The 18472-nt window shown below is 47.2% G+C and overlaps 1 protein-coding gene across 3 annotated transcripts in view; it reads right to left on the bottom strand.

Annotated features, from left to right (window-relative positions):
• Positions 1 to 18472, bottom strand: part of LOC139549524 (metabotropic glutamate receptor 5-like) — a 124470-nt gene that overhangs the window by 7594 nt on the left and 98404 nt on the right. For all 3 annotated transcript variants that reach the window (XM_071360109.1, XM_071360111.1, XM_071360110.1), the window contains exons 7-14: positions 12309 to 12544; positions 9728 to 9849; positions 9456 to 9580; positions 7598 to 7766; positions 7286 to 7412; positions 5590 to 5707; positions 4858 to 5044; positions 67 to 225 (exon numbers count right to left, since the gene is read on the bottom strand). In XM_071360109.1, coding sequence (XP_071216210.1) covers positions 67 to 225; positions 4858 to 5044; positions 5590 to 5707; positions 7286 to 7412; positions 7598 to 7766; positions 9456 to 9580; positions 9728 to 9849; positions 12309 to 12544 — 1243 coding nt within the window. The remainder of the gene's footprint in view (positions 1 to 66; positions 226 to 4857; positions 5045 to 5589; positions 5708 to 7285; positions 7413 to 7597; positions 7767 to 9455; positions 9581 to 9727; positions 9850 to 12308; positions 12545 to 18472) is intronic.

The raw sequence follows: 18472 nt of genomic DNA, 5'->3' as shown, positions 1-18472 counted from the left end.
CATACAGTAAACACACATACACACACACGCACGCACGCACACACACACACAGTGGGCATAGCCTACCTGTGGGGGTTCCATGAGGAAGAGAGCCACTATGATGCCCAGCTGCAGCAGGATGAGTAGAGAGGCGATGATGAGCTGGGCGCAGGCAGACATGAACCTGGGCTTCTTTGTACAGATCTTCTTCTTACTGCCAGCCAGGATACGGGCTATACGGTTAGTCTGTAACAACAACACAGCCAGGATACGGGCTATACGGTTAGTCTGCAACAACAACACAGCCAGGATACGGGCTATACGGTTAGTCTGCAACAACAACAACACAGCCAGGATACAGGCTATACGGTTAGTCTGCAACAACAACACAGCCAAGATACGGGCTATAGGGTTAGTCTGTAACAACAACAACACAGCCAAGATACGGGATATACGGTTAGTCTGCAACAACAACACAGCCAGGATACGGGCTATACGGTTAGTCTGCAACAACAACAACACAGCCAGGATACGGGCTATACAGTAGTCTGCAACAACAACAACACAGCCAGGATACGGGCTATACGGTTAGTCTGTAACAACAACAACACAGCCAGGATACGGGCTATACGGTTAGTCTGCAACAACAACACAGCCAGGATACGGGCTATACGGTTAGTCTGCAACAACAACACAGCCAGGATACGGGCTATACGGTTAGTCTGCAACAACAACACAGCCAGGATACGGGCTATACGGTTAGTCTGCAACAACAACACAGCCAGGATACGGGCTATACGGTTAGTCTGCAACAACAACACAGCCAGGATACGGGCTATACGGTTAGTCTGCAACAACAACACAGCCAGGATACGGGCTATACGGTTAGTCTGCAACAACAACACAGCCAAGATACGGGCTATACGGTTAGTCTGTAACAACAACAACACAGCCAAGATACGGGCTATACGGTTAGTCTGCAACAACAACACAGCCAGGATACGGGCTATACGGTTAGTCTGCAACAACAACACAGCCAGGATACGGGCTATACGGTTAGTCTGCAACAACAACACAGCCAGGATACGGGCTATACGGTTAGTCTGCAACAACAACACAGCCAGGATACGGGCTATACGGTTAGTCTGCAACAACAACACAGCCAGGATACGGGCTATACGGTTAGTCTGCAACAACAACACAGCCAGGATACGGGCTATACGGTTAGTCTGCAACAACAACACAGCCAGGATACGGGCTATACGGTTAGTCTGCAACAACAACATAGCCAAGATACGGGCTATACGGTTAGTCTGTAACAACAACAACACAGCCAAGATACGGGCTATACGGTTAGTCTGCAACAACAACACAGCCAGGATACGGGCTATACGGTTAGTCTGCAACAACAACACAGCCAAGATACGGGCTATACGGTTAGTCTGTAACAACAACAACACAGCCAAGATACGGGCTATACGGTTAGTCTGCAACAACAACACAGCCAGGATACGGGCTATACGGTTAGTCTGCAACAACAACAACACAGCCAGGATACGGGCTATACGGTTAGTCTGCAACAACAACACAGCCAGGATACGGGCTATACGGTTAGTCTGCAACAACAACACAGCCAGGATACGGGCTATACGGTTAGTCTGCAACAACAACACAGCCAGGATACGGGCTATACGGTTAGTCTGCAACAACAACACAGCCAGGATACGGGCTATACGGTTAGTCTGCAACAACAACACAGCCAAGATACGGGCTATACGGTTAGTCTGTAACAACAACAACACAGCCAAGATACGGGCTATACGGTTAGTCTGCAACAACAACACAGCCAGGATACGGGCTATACGGTTAGTCTGCAACAACAACAACACAGCCAGGATACGGGCTATACGGTTAGTCTGTAACAACAACAACACAGCCAGGATACGGGCTATACGGTTAGTCTGCAACAACAACACAGCCAGGATACGGGCTATACGGTTAGTCTGCAACAACAACACAGCCAGGATACGGGCTATACGGTTAGTCTGCAACAACAACATAGCCAAGATACGGGCTATACGGTTAGTCTGTAACAACAACAACACAGCCAAGATACGGGCTATACGGTTAGTCTGCAACAACAACACAGCCAGGATACGGGCTCTACGGTTAGTCTGCAACAACAACAACACAGCCAGGATACGGGCTATACGGTTAGTCTGTAACAACAACAACACAGCCAGGATACGGGCTATACAGTTAGTCTGCAACAACAACACAGCCAGGATACGGGCTATACGGTTAGTCTGCAACAACAACACAGCCAGGATACGGGCTATACGGTTAGTCTGCAACAACAACACAGCCAGGAAACGGGCTATACGGTTAGTCTGCAACAACAACACAGCCAGGATACGGGCTATACGGTTAGTCTGCAACAACAACAACACAGCCAGGATACGGGCTATACGGATAGTCTGCAACAACAACACAGCCAGGATACGGGCTATACGGTTAGTCTGCAACAACAACAACACAGCCAGGATACGGGCTATACGGTTAGTCTGCAACAACAACACAGCCAGGATATGGGCTATACGGTTAGTCTGCAACAACACCAACACAGCCAGGATACGGGCTATACGGTTAGTCTGCAACAACAACACAGCCAGGATACGGGCTATACGGTTAGTCTGTAACAACAACAACACAGCCAGGATACGGGCTATACGGTTAGTCTGCAACAACAACACAGCCAAGATACGGGCTATACGGTTAGTCTGTAACAACAACAACACAGCCAAGATACGGGCTATACGGTTAGTCTGCAACAACAACACAGCCAGGATACGGGCTATACGGTTAGTCTGCAACAACAACAACACAGCCAGGATACGGGCTATACGGTTAGTCTGTAACAACAACAACACAGCCAGGATACGGGCTATACGGTTAGTCTGCAACAACAACACAGCCAGGATACGGGCTATACGGTTAGTCTGCAACAACAACACAGCCAGGATACGGGCTATACGGTTAGTCTGCAACAACAACACAGCCAAGATACGGGCTATACGGTTAGTCTGTAACAACAACAACACAGCCAAGATACGGGCTATACGGTTAGTCTGCAACAACAACACAGCCAGGATACGGGCTATACGGTTAGTCTGCAACAACAACAACACAGCCAGGATACGGGCTATACGGTTAGTCTGTAACAACAACAACACAGCCAGGATACGGGCTATACAGTTAGTCTGCAACAACAACACAGCCAGGATACGGGCTATACGGTTAGTCTGCAACAACAACACAGCCAGGATACGGGCTATACGGTTAGTCTGCAACAACAACACAGCCAGGATACGGGCTATACGGTTAGTCTGCAACAACAACACAGCCAGGATACGGGCTATACAGTTAGTCTGGAACAACAGCAACACAGCCAGGAAACGGGCTATACGGTTAGTCTGCAACAACAACACAGCCAGGATACGGGCTATACGGTTAGTCTGCAACAACAACAACACAGCCAGGATACGGGCTATACGGATAGTCTGCAACAACAACACAGCCAGGATACGGGCTATACGGTTAGTCTGCAACAACAACACAGCCAGGATATGGGCTATACGGTTAGTCTGCAACAACACCAACACAGCCAGGATACGGGCTATACGGTTAGTCTGCAACAACAACACAGCCAGGATACGGGCTATACGGTTAGTCTGTAACAACAACAACACAGCCAGGATACGGGCTATACGGTTAGTCTGCAACAACAACACAGCCAGGAAACGGGCTATACGGTTAGTCTGCAACAACAACACAGCCAGGATACGGGCTATACGGTTAGTCTGCAACAACAACACAGCCAGGATACGGGCTATACGGTTAGTCTGTAACAACAACACAGCCAGGATACGGGCTATACGGTTAGTCTGCAACAACAACACAGCCAGGATACGGGCTATACGGTTAGTCTGCAACAACAACACAGCCAGGATACGGGCTATACGGTTAGTCTGCAACAACAACACAGCCAGGATACGGGCTATACGGTTAGTCTGCAACAACAACAACACAGCCAGGAAACGGGCTATACGGTTTATCTGCAACAACAACACAGCCAGGATACGGGCTATACGGTTAGTCTGCAACAACAACACAGCCAGGATACGGGCTATACGGTTAGTCTGCAACAACAACACAGCCAGGATACGGGCTATACGGTTAGTCTGCAACAACAACACAGCCAGGATACGGGCTATACGGTTAGTCTGTAACAACAACAACACAGCCAGGATACGGGCTATACGGTTAGTCTGTAACAACAACACAGCCAGGATACGGGCTATACGGTTAGTCTGCAACAACAACACAGCCAGGAAACGGGCTATACGGTTAGTCTGCAACAACAACACAGCCAGGATACGGGCTATACAGTTAGTCTGTAACAACAACACAGCCAGGATACGGGCTATACGGTTAGTCTGCAACAACAACACAGCCAGGATACGGGCTATACGGTTAGTCTGTAACAACAACACAGCCAGGATACAGGCTATACGGTTAGTCTGCAACAACAACAACACAGCCAGGATACGGGCTATACAGTAGTCTGCAACAACAACACAGCCAGGATACGGGCTATACGGTTAGTCTGTAACAACAACACAGCCAGGATACGGGCTATACAGTAGTCTGCAACAACAACACAGAGAGAATGAATGAATAAATAGACTTCATAGGGGGAGAGGGGGGAAATCTGAAATAGTGACTTTAAACACATTTTGTTTGGGAAATCCTTTTGTCTAGATGTACAAGGACATGGTAGGTGAAAGAATCAAGGTAAAGTGGGGCTTGATGATGTACCTTGGTGACCAGGGCAGAGTAGCTCATGGCAGGTGACAGGCCTATGCCCAGTCTCTGTAGGTAGCAGTGTGCAGCATGGGGCTTGGCGATGAGACTGAAGGTACACAGATAGCCCAGACAGATCCCAGCCAGGATGATGTAACACAGCTCTCGGCTAGACGACTTCACAACCGGAGTGTCCCGGAACCTACACCCACAGATACACACATTTTAGAACCTTATAACAAATATACTAACTTACAATTAAAATGACAAGTTGAAAACAATCCCAGTGGAATCGCTTTAACGTGTTATCTCCTGGGGTGTATGTACCCAGTGGAATTGTTTTAACGTGTTATCTCCCGGGGTGTATGTACCCAGCGGAATTGTTTTAACGTGTTATCTCCTGGGGTGTATGTACCCAGTGGAATTGTTTTAACGTGTTATCTTCCGGGGTGTATGTACCCAGTGGAATTGTTTTAACGTGTTATCTCCCGGGGTGTATGAACCCAGTGGAATTGTTTTAACATGTTATCTCCTGGGGTGTATGTACCCAGTGGAATTGTTTTAACATGTTATCTCCTGGGGTGTATGTACCCAGTGGAATTGTTTTAACATGTTATCTCCTGGGGTGTATGTACCCAGTGCATCTTTTACCAATAAATCAATCAACAGAGTAAGATTTAAAATCACAAAAGTCTGAATATGAAATTGAACTTCACATTTATTATGTTAAAATCTACAAGTTGTTACCTGATGAAGACGGAGGTGACGAAGAATGTGGCACAGAGTCCCAGACAGGCAAAGACCACAGCAGCGATGGGCTCTGGGTCCCCCCAACGCAGGTACTCCACTGGGATAGGGTCACAGCCTGGAGGGGGGAGGAGGTGGAGAGAGAAAGAGAAAGTCAGAGGTTAAAAACAAACAGCATTGATGTGTTTTTGGTTTCTCTTCCTTTCTCTCTCTGTTTATCTTCTCTGAATTTATTTATTTCTCGCTCCCTCTTCGTCACCTTCTCTGTCTTGTGTGCCCTCCCTCCCTCCCTCCCTCCCTCCCTCCCTCCCTCCCTCCCTCCCTCCCTCCCTCCCTCTCTCTCTTTCTTTCTTTCTTTCTTTCTTTCTCTCTCTCTCTCCCTCTCTCCCTCTCTCTCTCCCTCCCTCCGCCCACCTCTCCTGGGCTGTGAGATAAGTCTCATTAATTAAAGGGACAGTTCTAATTAGGTGCTGGCGTAATGTTCGCTCGGTCTGACACAGAACACCAGGGACGCCAAACCAGACAGAACACCGCCGTTAAAATAGATTAAGTCATTTAACGGCTCTACCTTTAACACAGTCTATAAAGTTGAATTCATCAGTGAAGTAGTTAAGTTTAGAGGGAAAAACCGTCTAATTGCTGAATGGGAGTGGAGTTACCATTAAGAGAATAAACTAACTCTGGAAGACACTGTTTACTAAAGTTAAATTAAACGCAAATTTACAGTCACTCAGGATCTTTCTATTGAGGCCTTGTTACTCCCCTGCTCCATTCTTCAATCCAATTCAATACATTCTTACAACATTCTTACAACTATCTCTCTCTCTCTCTCACTGTCTCTCTCTCTCTTTCTGTCTCTCTCTCTTTCTGTCTCTCTCTCACTGTCTCTCTCTCTCTCTTTCTGTCTCTCTCTCTTTCTGTCTCTCTCTCTCACTGTCTCTCTCTCTGGCCTTTCAATAATGCAGGAGTGAGTTTGAGAGGTAAATTAAAATGGCTGCTGCCAGTGGAACATGAATTACAGTTTGTTTACACATCGTCATTAGAGTAGTTACAGTGCTGCCGGGAACCACAGTCACTCTTATTGTCCTGATGGAATAACTCTTCTGTAGCTGCTAAACAAGAGCACTCTCTTCTCTCTGTGTTCACAGCTGTGAGGCGTTGGGCTCATGGTTTAAACATTGCCACTGGCTGGCTAGCAGCTGTATAATGGTGAGCAGTCGAATGCATTACAGAACAATATCCACAGCTCCGGAAAAATACATTTACATAGAAAATTGCCCTCGATACAGAATAATTAGTACAGTGGTGACCATGCCTGTGTCAAATTAAGAAGAGGAGGGGAGAGGGGGATCTGGAGAGGGGAAGAGTGGGAGAGGAGGAAGGATAATTAGCTGCTTCTATGGAAATAGTGCAGATTCAGGGAAAACATGTTCAGTCTATAGTGTGTGTGTGTGTGTGTGTGTGTGTGTGTGTGTGTGTGTGTGTGTGTGTGTGTGTGTGTGTGTGTGTGTGTGTGTGTGTGTGTGTGTGTGTGTGTGTGTGTGTGTGTGTGTGTGTGTGTGTGTGTGTGTGTGTGTGTGTGTGTGTGCGTGCATTCGTGCGTGCGTACGTGTTTGTGTGTGTGTGTGTGTGTGTGTGTGTCTGTGTGTGTCTGTGTGTGTGTGTGTGTGTGCCTGTGTGTGTGTGTATGTCTCACCTGTGAGATGGAAGGTGGGCCAGGAGCCCAGGTCACAGGCTCGGCAGGTGTACTCATCAAACACAAACTCATTCTCCTTACAGGGAGTGCAGGTCCAGCAGCAGCTCACCTCTCCTTTACGGATCACCTGGAGGACACAACCTCATCAGCTCAGGAAAAACCCACCAATCAGAATGCTGCAGAAATACTATCTTAGATAGAATACACCAATCAGACATCAACAGAGATAATCTGGAAGGGTCCTTGTCATTGCCAGCCTCCCTCCCCCCAGAGCATACACAGGATGTGTCTGTAGGGATGTGTCTGTGTCACCTTAATCTGTCCCTTGTCACAGGGTTCGCTGCAGACTGATTTGATGATGGTGTCCTTGCTGGCCCAGATTTCGTCATCGTCGATCTTCAGCCCACTGTTGTCCCAGCTCCCTACGTTAATATAGTCATAGTAGTCCTTCCCCATCTTCTTAAAGTTCATGATCTCATATCTGACACACACACACACACACACACACACACACACACACACACACACACACACACACACACACACACACACACACACACACACACACACACACACACACACACACACACACACACACACACACACACACACACACACACACACACACACACAGGAGTCAGTGCCTCTGAATCTATTGATACATACATACTAAGGTACAGAGATACACTGTATATCTAAAAGTATGTGGGTTAAGGTTAGCCCAACCCGTTCAAATTAGTGGATTTGGCTACTACACCGGTTGCTGACAGATGTATAAAATCGAGCACACAGCCGTGCAATCTCCATAGACAATCATTGGCAGTAGAACGGCCTTACTGAAGAGCTCAGTGACTTTCAAGGTGGCACCATCATAGGATGCCACCTTTCCAATGAGTCAGTTCGTCAAATTCCTGCCCTGTTGGAGCTGCCCAGGTCAACTGTAAGTGCTGTTATTGTGAAGTGGAAATGTGTAGGAGCAGCAACGGCTCAGCCGCGAAGTGGTAGGCCACACAAGCTAACATTACGGGACCACCGAGTGCTGAATCGCGCAGTGAGTAAAAATCGTCTGTCCTTGGTTGCAACACTCACTACCGAGTTCCAAACTGCCTCTGGAAGCAACGTCAGCACAATAACTGTTCATCGGGGGCTTCATGAAATGGGTTTCCATGGCCGAGCAGCCGCACACAAGCGTAAGATCACAATGCTCAATGCCAAGCATTGGCTGGAGGGGTGTAAAGCTCTCCGCCATTGGACTCTGGAGCAGTGGAAACGCGTTCTCTGGAGTGATGAATAACGCTTTACCATCTGACAGTCCGACGGACAAATCTGGGTTTGGCGGATGCCAAGAGAACACTACCTGCCCGAATGCATAGTGCCAACTGTAAAGTTTGGTGGAGGAGGCATAATGGTCTAGGGCTGTTTTTCATGGTTCGGGCCCCTTAGTTCCAGTGAAGGGAAATCTTAACACTACAGCATACAATGACATTCTAGATGATTCTGTGCTTCCAACTTTGTATCAACAGTTTGGGAAAGGCCCTTTCCTGCTTCCGCATGACAATGCCCCCGTGCACATTGCAAGGTCCATACAATAAATGGTTTGTCGAGATCGGTGTGGAAGAACTTGACTAGCCTGCATAGAGCCCTGACCTCAACCCCATCGAACAGCTTTGGGATGAATTGGAACACCGACTGCGAGCCAGGCCTAATCGCCCAACATCAGTGCCCAACCTCACTAATACTCCTGTGGCTGAATGGAAGCAAGTCCCCGCAGCAATGTTCCAACATCTAGTGGTAAGCCTTCCCAGAAGAGTGGAGGCTGTTATAGTAGCAAAGGGGGGACCAACTTCCTATTAATGCCCATGATTTTGGAATGAGATGTTGGAATTGCACATACATTTGGTCATGTAGTGTATATGGGATGAGATCCTCACAGCCAGGGACTCACTGCTCTTGTTATTCACAATGTCCTATTTACATTTACATTTAAGTCATTTAGCTGACGCTCTTATCCAGAGCGACTTACAAATTGGAAAGTTCATACATATTCATCCTGGTCCCCCCGTGGGGAATGAACCCACAACCCTGGCGTTGCAAGCGCCATGCTCTACCAACTGAGCCACACGGGACAATTTAGACACACACACACACACACACACACACATACACGTACCGGCCAGGTGAGTCTCCGTTCGCGTCAAACAGGATGCCCTCTCCAGACACGCCTGTGAAGTTGGTCTTCATTAGGAAGTCCAGCAGTGTAGCGCCATCTATTGGTCGCATTGCGTCACACAGCCCCTGGATCACAAGCATCATCATCATCATCACTATCATCATCATCCTCACCATCCTCATCATCCTCACCATCCTCATCATCCTCACCATCCTATAATCAACAATAATAGTGACAGTAGGTTGTGTTTATTCCAGTCCAATAGCACCCACCTGGTAGCCCGGGCACAGTGAGCGCTGCATGTTATGGAGCCCATAGGCCATGGAGTAGATGGCATTGATCACAAAGCCCATCTTAGTGTCCTGGGCATACTGCTGTCGCAATGACTCCCGCTCTGGGAGAGAACCAGAGAGGAGAAAGACAGAAAAATAGAGGATGGGAAGATGTAGGGAGAGGGAGAGATGGAGGGAGGGAGGGAATTACAGAAGGAAGGGGAAGATGAAAGGAGGGAGGGAGGGTGAGATGGAGGGAGGGGGAGAGATGGAGGGAGGGAGGGAATTACAGAAGGAAGGGGAAGATGAAAGGAGGGAGGGAGGGGGAGATGGAGGGAGGGGGAGAGATGGAGGGAGGGAGGGAATTACAGAAGGAAGGGGAAGATGAAAGGAGGGAGGGAGGGGGAGATGGAGGGAGGGGGAGAGATGGAGGGAGGGAGGGCATTACGGAAGGAAGGGGAAGATGAAGGGAGGGAGGGAGGGAGGGGAGAGATGGAGGGAGGGGGAGAGATGGAGGGAGGGAGGGAAGTACGGAAGGAAAGATGGAGGGGAGGAGGGAGGGAGGGAGGGAGGGAGGGAGGGAGGGAGGGAGGGAGGGAGGGAGGGAGGGAGGGAGGGAGGGAGGTGGAGAGATGGAGAGATGGAGGGAGGGAGGGCATTACAGAAGGAAGGGGAAGATGAAGGAAGGGAGGGAGGGAGGGAGGGAGGGAGGGAGGGAGAAAGAAAGAGAAAGAGACCAATTAGAACAACCTGTATCTAATATTATGAAACACCGTCTGCTTTTTGAACTTCAAACATCCTCTCTTCTGGTCTCCTCCCACACCTCTCCTCTCTAGCCGTGGTTACACCTTGCATTAACATGTGGTTGTCGTCATCTGATCAAGATGATCCAAGATTCGTTGCGTCTACACATGGTAATAAAATGTGTCTCCACATTATACCTTGATCTAAAGGTACATTGGAACAGGGAAACACTTTTTCTCTATTCGGGAAACTATCTCTTCATAAATATCTTTATTTTCCTGCGGTATGAGACAGTGGCATCTATGTCACTATGCCACTAGGCTCTTGATTTCTGATGAAGACCATGATCTTAATTCAACTGGCCAGTGGGGTTGTTTTTTCAGAGGGTGGGACAACCGTGACGTTTGCCAAATGTATACACTTTCCTAGTCCAGATCTGTTTACACTTCAAGGATGTCCGTACATGATGCATTTTCAACTACCTCCAGAGGTGGTCAGGAATATCTAATCACAATCAGATAACAATGCATCTTTTGATTGTCTACACCTGTCGACAAATGTGGGCACAATCAGAATGTGGACATGATCAGGACAACAGACGCATGTTAGAACCAGGTATAAACGGGGCTTCTGTCTCATCTTGTTCAGTTCATTACACTTCCCCCTTTTTCATTAGAATACATGAGTCCCTTTGAAGCAATCACACCGGCAGTTTTACGTATGAATGGTGAAAGATGGAGAGAAAGAAAGAGAGATAGAAAGAGAGAGAGAAATATAGAGGGAGAGAGAGGAGAGAGAGAGAGGGAGAGAGAGGAGAGAGGAGAGAGGAGAGAGAGGGAGAGAGAGAGGGAGAAAGAGAGAGGGAGGAGAGAGGGCGAGACAGAAAGAGAGAGAGAGCGAGACAGAGAGAGAGAGAGAGAGAGAGAGAGAGAGAGAGAGAGAGAGCGAGACAGAGAGAGAGAGAGAGAGAGAGAGAGAGAGAGAGAGAGAGAGAGAGAGAGAGAGAGAGCGAGACGAGAGAGAGAGAGAGAGAGAGAGAGAGAGAGAGAGAGAGAGAGAGAGAGAGAGAGAGAGAGAGAGAGAGAGAGAGAGAGAGAGAGAGAGAGAGAGAGAGAGAGAGAGAGAGAGAGAGAGAGAGAGAGAGAGAGAGCGAGAGAGAGAGCGAGAGAGAGAGAGAGAGAGAGCGAGAGAGAGAGAGAGAGAGGACATAAAGTAGACGTTCCAGGTGTAAAGGAAGGCTGGGGGGGGGGTTGTCTGAATTAAAGGATGATCTAAAGCTGCCTGCTCACTTCATATTAATTCTGGAGAAACATGGCTATGTGATGCCTCTGTGATTAGCATAACTATAGCCCTGTGCATACACACAGCGTTCCCAGCTGAATATGCAGATATATGAATGAACAGATAGAGCCTCTTGGTCCAGCTGTGTTGAATGGGCTGGTCAGATCTGAGAGCTCCGCCCCTACCTGACGTCCTGCAATCTCTATTCTCAACTTCATAGCTACATCACTGATGCCAACAAACACACCTGGTTTCCAGAACTCTCTGTGTGTGTGTGTGTGTGTGTGTGTGTGTGTGTGTGTGTGTGTGTGTGTGTGTGTGTGTGTGTGTGTGTGTGTGTGTGTGTGTGTGTGTGTGTGTGTGTGTGTGTGTGTGTGTGTGTGTGTGTGTGTGTGTGTGTGTGTGTGTGTGTGTGAGAGAGTGTGAGTGTGAGTGTGAGTGTGAGTGTGAGTGTGAGTGTGAGTGTGAGTGTGAGTGTGTGCGTGCGTGCGTGCGTGCGTGCGTGTGTGCGTGTGTGTGCGTGTGTGCGTGTGTGTGTGCGTGTGTGTATACTCACTGTTGCAGGTACGGTTGTACTTGAGGCTCTCCTGTGGGTGTCCCTTCAGCCTACAGTGGAAGCGGTGTTGCCAGAACTCAGGGAACCAGGGGTTTCTCAGGTTGTTGTCCGGCCGCAGCTTCAGGTAGTACTCATCAAACCACTTCACATCAGCTGACTGCAGCTTGATGGTGATTCCCCCCGCCGCCTCGCGCACGTACCCATCTGTCACATCGTACCGGTCCGCCCAGCCATCACTGGGACAGGGGGACAGAAGGGACATAGAAGTTAGACACGATGAATCAACGTTGAAGGGATTTTTAAAGGAACGTTAGAAACATAGTGTAGTCACTGGAAAACAAGAACATTGGTCTTAGGTTCTGGAAGTGACGTGTCTGTTCCATACACAAGGCCGAAGGTGTCCACTGGTTGACGTCTTTGGTTGTTTAAGTGCTCTGGAGTCATTTTCTGCTGACTCAATTCTTTATCTGTGTGTTGAAGTTGAAATAGAAATTGGAGATTGACATTTGTGTTGCAAGAATTTACTCTCCTTTTGTGTCAGTCAAAAATGATAATAATAACCTGTCTAAAACCTGAAACACCTAGATGGCCCAATCACAAAGCAGAGCTCCTGAATGGTTCTCATCACTGGTCCCAAACTGTAATTATGAGTGAAAAGCAGAAGCGGTGGCGGAGGAGGCAGAAGGGGTAACCAAGGGTAACGTCACTATTCACCAGCAGAAACACTGTGTGTGTGTGTGTGTGTGTGTGTGTGTGTGTGTGTGTGTGTGTGTGTGTGTGTGTGTGTGTGTGTGTGTGTGTGTGTGTGTGTGTGTGTGTGTGTGTGTGTGTGTGTGTGTGTGTGTGTGTGTGTGTGTGTGTGTGTGTGTGTGTGTGTGTGTGTGTGTCAGCTGGAAGACTTCTTATTGTGTTAAATTACATCTCACTGTAGAGAGGTGAGAAGGGCTAACACACTCACTCTGTAAATAATAAAGACATTTCTATCAGACTGACCACCTCTCCTACTTCCTCTCACCTCAAGGACACACACAGAGAATAGAGAGATGGAGAGAGATGCAGAGAGATGGAGAGAGATGCAGAGAGATGGAGAGAGATGGAGAGAGATGGCGAGAGATGCAGAGAGATGGAGAGAGATGGAGAGAGATGGAGAGAGATGGAGAGAGATGCAGAGGGAGAGAAAGAAACAGAGATAAAGGAAAAAATGTTTTTTTATTATGATTAAAATCCCATTTTCATCTAATCTTTGACAAAACAAAGATTTCAGTAGTGGTTTCTTTAAAGCAATTCGACCATAAAGGCCTGATTCATGCAGTCTCCTCTGAACAGTTGATGTTGAGATGTATCTGTTACTTGAACTTTGTGAAGAATTTATTTGGGCTGCAATTTCTGAGGCTGGTAACTCCAATGAACGTATCCTCTGCAGCAGAAGTAACTCTGGGTCTTCCTTTCCTGTGGCGGTCCTCATGAGAGACAGTTTCATCATAGCGCTTGATAGTTTTTGCGACTGCACTTGAAGAAACTTTCAAAGTTCTTTTCATTTTCCATATTGACTGACCTTCATTTCTTAAAGTAATGATGGACTGTCGTTTCTCTTTGCTTATTTGAGCTGTTCTTGCCATAATATCAACTTGGTCTTTTACCAAATAAGGCTATCTTCTGTATCCCACCCCTACCTTGTCACAACACAACTGATTGGCTCGAACGCATTAAGAAGGAAAGAAATTTCCCAAATTAACAAGGCACACCTGTTAATTGAAATGCATTCCAGGAGACTACCTCATGAAGCTGGTTGAGAGAATGCCAAACGTGTGCAAAGCTATCAGCAAGGCAAAGTGTGGCTATTTGAAGAATCTCAAATACAATGTAGAAAATGGTAAAAAGAATGAGTAGGTATGTCCAAACTTTTGACTGGTACTGTAAACACACACAGACAGACAAGCCAAGGCCACAGAGATAATCTAGGGCTGTTTTGGCTCACAGCCTGACTGACAGGCCCACCCAAACAACCATAACTCCTCATTGACAGACTCCTGCCAGACTCCTGCCCCTCCAACACACACACACACACATGGAAACGTACACACACATATTGACAACCATCAGAGGGGAGGGGGTATGTGTATGTGCTTGGATTGTGGGCAGTGGGCCTATAGTTTAGCAAGGTGGCCAGATGGCATGTTTGGGGCATGCTGACCAGAGCCCAGCCCTGACTATGGCAGATCTATAGAACATGAGGGTGAAACCACATGAATGGCAATGCCAGCCCGTATGATAAAGCATTGTCACAATCCAGTTAAACAGATGGAGGAGAAGGGAGAGAGGGGGAGGGTAGAGAGAGAAAGAGGGGGAGAGAGAGAGAGAGTGGGAGAGGAATGTGGGAAGAGAGAGAAGGGGGGTAAGAGAGAAAGAGAGAGAGAGGGGGAGGAAAGAGAGAGAGAGGGGGGAGAGAGGAGGGGAAGAGAGAGAGAGAGAGAGAGAGAGAGAGAGAGAGAGAGAGAGAGAGAGAGAGAGAGAGAGAGAGAGAGAGAGAGAGAGGAGGTGGGAAGAGAGAGAGAGGAGGTGGGAAGAGAGAGAGAGAGAGAGAGAGGAGGTGGGAAGAGAGAGAGAGGGGGGAGAGAGAGGGGGGGGGGTAAGAGAGAGAGGAGGTGGGAAGAGAGAGGGGTGGTAAGAGAGAGAGGAGGTGGGATGAGAGAGGGGTGGTAAGAGAGAGAGAGAAAGAGAGAGGGGAGAGGAAAGAGAGAGAGAGGAGGGGGGAGAGAGAGAGAGAGGGGGGGGGATAGAGAGAGAGAGGAGGGGGAAGAGAGAGAGAGAGAGAGGAAGAAAGAGAGGGGGGGAGAAGAGAGAGGGGGGGTAAGAGAGAGAGAGGAGGTGGGAAGAGAGAGGGGTGGTAAGAGAGAGAGAGAGAGAGAGAGAGAGAGAGAGAGAGAGAGAGAGAGAGAGAGAGAGAGAGAGAGAGAGAGAGAGAGAGAGAGAGAGAGGAGGGGGAAGAGAGAGAGAGATAGAGAGGAGGGGGAAGAGAGAGAGAGAGAAAGGCAGAGAGGAAGAGAGAGCAGAGAATCGAGGTATCATAGAGCCGTTGTGTAGCCTAGTCTAATAGTCCAAGTGCAGCATATACAGTGGGGAGAACAAGTATTTGATACACTGCCGATTTTGCAGGTTTTCCTACTTACAAAGCATGTAGAGGTCTGTAATTTTTATCATAGTTACACTTCAACTGTGAGAGACGGAATCTAAAACAAATATCCAGAAAATCACATTGTATGATTTTTAAGTAATTAATTTGCATTTTATTGCATGACATAAGTATTTGATCACCTACCAACCAGTAAGAATTCCGGCTCTCACAGACCTGTTCGTTTTTCTTTAAGAAGCCCTCCTGTTCTCCACTCATTACCTGTATTAACTGCACCTGTTTGAACTCGATACCTATATAAAAGACACCTGTCCACACACTCAATCAAACAGACTCCAACCTCTCCACAATGGCCAAGACCAGAGAGCTGTGTAAGGACATCAGGGATAAAATTGTAGACCTGCACAAGGCTAGGATGGACTACAGGACAATAGGCAAGCAGCTTGGTGAGAAGGCAACAACTGTTGGCGCAATTATTAGAAAATGGAAGAAGTTCAAGATGACGGTCAATCACCCTTGGTCTGGGGCTCCATGCAAGATCTCACCTCGTGGGGCATCAATGATCATGAGGAAGGTGAGGGATCAGCCCAGAACTACACGGCAGGATCTGGTCAATGACCTGAAGAGAGCTGGGACCACAGTCTCAAAGAAAACCATTAGTAACACACTACGCCGTCATGGATTAAAATCCTGCAGCGCACGCAAGGTCCCCCTGCTCAAGCCAGCGCATGTCCAGGCCCTTCTGAAGTTTGCCAATGACCATCTGGATGATCCAGAGGAGGAATGGGAGAAGGTCATGTGGTCTGATGAGACAAAAATATAGCTTTTTGGTCTAAACTCCACTCGCCGTGTTTGGAGGAAAAAGAAGGATGAGTACAACCCCAAGAACACCATCTCAACCGTGAAGCATGGAGGTGGAAACATCATTCTTTGGGGATGCTTTTCTGCAAAGGGGACAGGGCGAATGCACCGTATTGAGGGGAGGATGGATGGGGCCATGTATCGCGAGATCTTGGCCAACAACCTCCTTCCCTCAGTAAGAGCATTGAAGATGGGTCGTGGCTGGGTCTTCCAGCATGACAACGACCCGAAACACACAGCCAGGGCAACTAAGGAGTGGCTCCGTAAGAAGCATCTCAAGGTCCTGGAGTGGCCTAGCCAGTCTCCAGACCTGAACCCAATAGAAAATCTTTGGAGGGAGCTGAAAGTCCGTATTGCCCAGCGACAGCCCCCAAACCTGAAGGATCTGGAGAAGGTCTGTATGGAGGAGTGGGCCAAAATCCCTGCTGCAGTGTGTGCAAACCTGGTCAAGAACTACAGGAAATGTATGATCTCTGTAATTGCAAACAAAGATTTCTGTACCAAATATTAAGTTCTGCTTTTCTGATGTATCAAATACTTATTTCATGCAATAAAATGCAAATGAATTACTTAAAAATCATACAAAGTGATTTTCTGGATATTTGTTTTAGATTATGTCTCTCACAGTTGAAGTGTACCTATGATAAAAATTACAGACCTCTACATGGTTTGTAAGTAGGAAAACCTGCAAAATCGGCAGTGTATCAAATACTTGTTCTCCCCACTGTATATCATGTGTGTCATGTATTCTACTCATTCCATCCAGTAAATTCTATTCCCTCAGAATTCTACGTGTTCCTACTGTACATGATCACTATCTGTTCTTTCAGTGTTCTGTGAACCAAGCGACAGCCCCAAGCTTCAAGGGTTCGATGGAATGTATTGTATGTGTGTGTTCTGTGCAATCCATCAGGCATTGTATTTCTCACTGCTCTCAATTCAATTCAATTCAATTCAATTCAAGGGGCTTTATTGGCATGGGAAACGTGTTAACATTGCCAAAGCAAGTGAGGTAGATAATATACAAAAGTGAAATAAACAATAACTCTCTCTCACTCGCGTTCCTTCGTTCTAGTAAAGGATGCAGAGGTATGAGGGTGAGACATACAGCTATTATGACCAGCCAGGTCACCCGTGATACAAGTCAGTATCCATTCTTCTGAGGACGTCGGGAGATGGCGTGGACACCGGCCTGTTACCTTCCAGTAGGTCTGGGTTTTGCTAGCGTGTTGCGGATGGACGTAAGGATCTGCCTCTGATTCAAAAGGTTGAAAGTTTGAATACAGAGATAGAAAGTTGTTTTAAGCCAATCACACACCTTCACCCTTCCTTACCTTAACCATTCAGAGTTACTGCCTAACCTTAACCATTCAGAGTTAATGCCTAACCTTAACCATTCAGAGTCAATGCCTAACCTTAACCATTCAGAGTTAATGCCTAACCTTAACCATTCAGAGTTAATGCCTAACCTTAACCATTCAGAGTTAATGCCTAACCTTAACCATTCAGAGTTAATGCCTAACCTTAACCATTCAGAGTTAATGCCTAACCTTAACCATTCAGAGTTAATGCCTAACCTTAACCATTCAGAGGTAATGCCTAACCTTAACCATTCAGAGTTGATGCCTAACCTTAACCATTCAGAGTTAATGCCTAACCTTAACCATTCAGAGTTAATGCCTTACCTTAACCATTCAGAGTTAAAGCCTAACCTTAACCATTCAGAGTTAATGCCTAACCTTAACCATTCAGAGTTAATGCCTAACCTTAACCATTCAGAGTTAATGACTAACCTTAACCATTCAGAGTTGATGCCTAACCTTAACCATTCAGAGTTAATGACTAACCTTAACCATTCAGAGTTAATGCCTCACCTTAACCATTCAGAGTTAATGCCTCACCTTAACCATTCAGAGTTAATGCCTAACCTTAACCATTCAGAGTTAATGCCTCACCTTAACCATTCAGAGTTGATGCCTCACCTTAACCATTCAGAGTTAATGCCTCACCTTAACCATTCAGAGTTGATGCCATCACCTTAACCATTCAGAGTTGATGCCATCACCTTAACTATTCAGAGTTACTGCCTAACCTTAACCATTCAGAGTTACTGCCTAACCTTAACCATTCAGAGTTACTGCCTAACCTTAACCATTCAGAGTTACTGCCT

Source organism: Salvelinus alpinus, chromosome 22 (assembly GCF_045679555.1).
Source record: "Salvelinus alpinus chromosome 22, SLU_Salpinus.1, whole genome shotgun sequence".
Lineage (NCBI taxonomy): Eukaryota > Metazoa > Chordata > Actinopteri > Salmoniformes > Salmonidae > Salvelinus > Salvelinus alpinus.
This window is presented reverse-complemented; position numbering and strand designations above follow the sequence as displayed.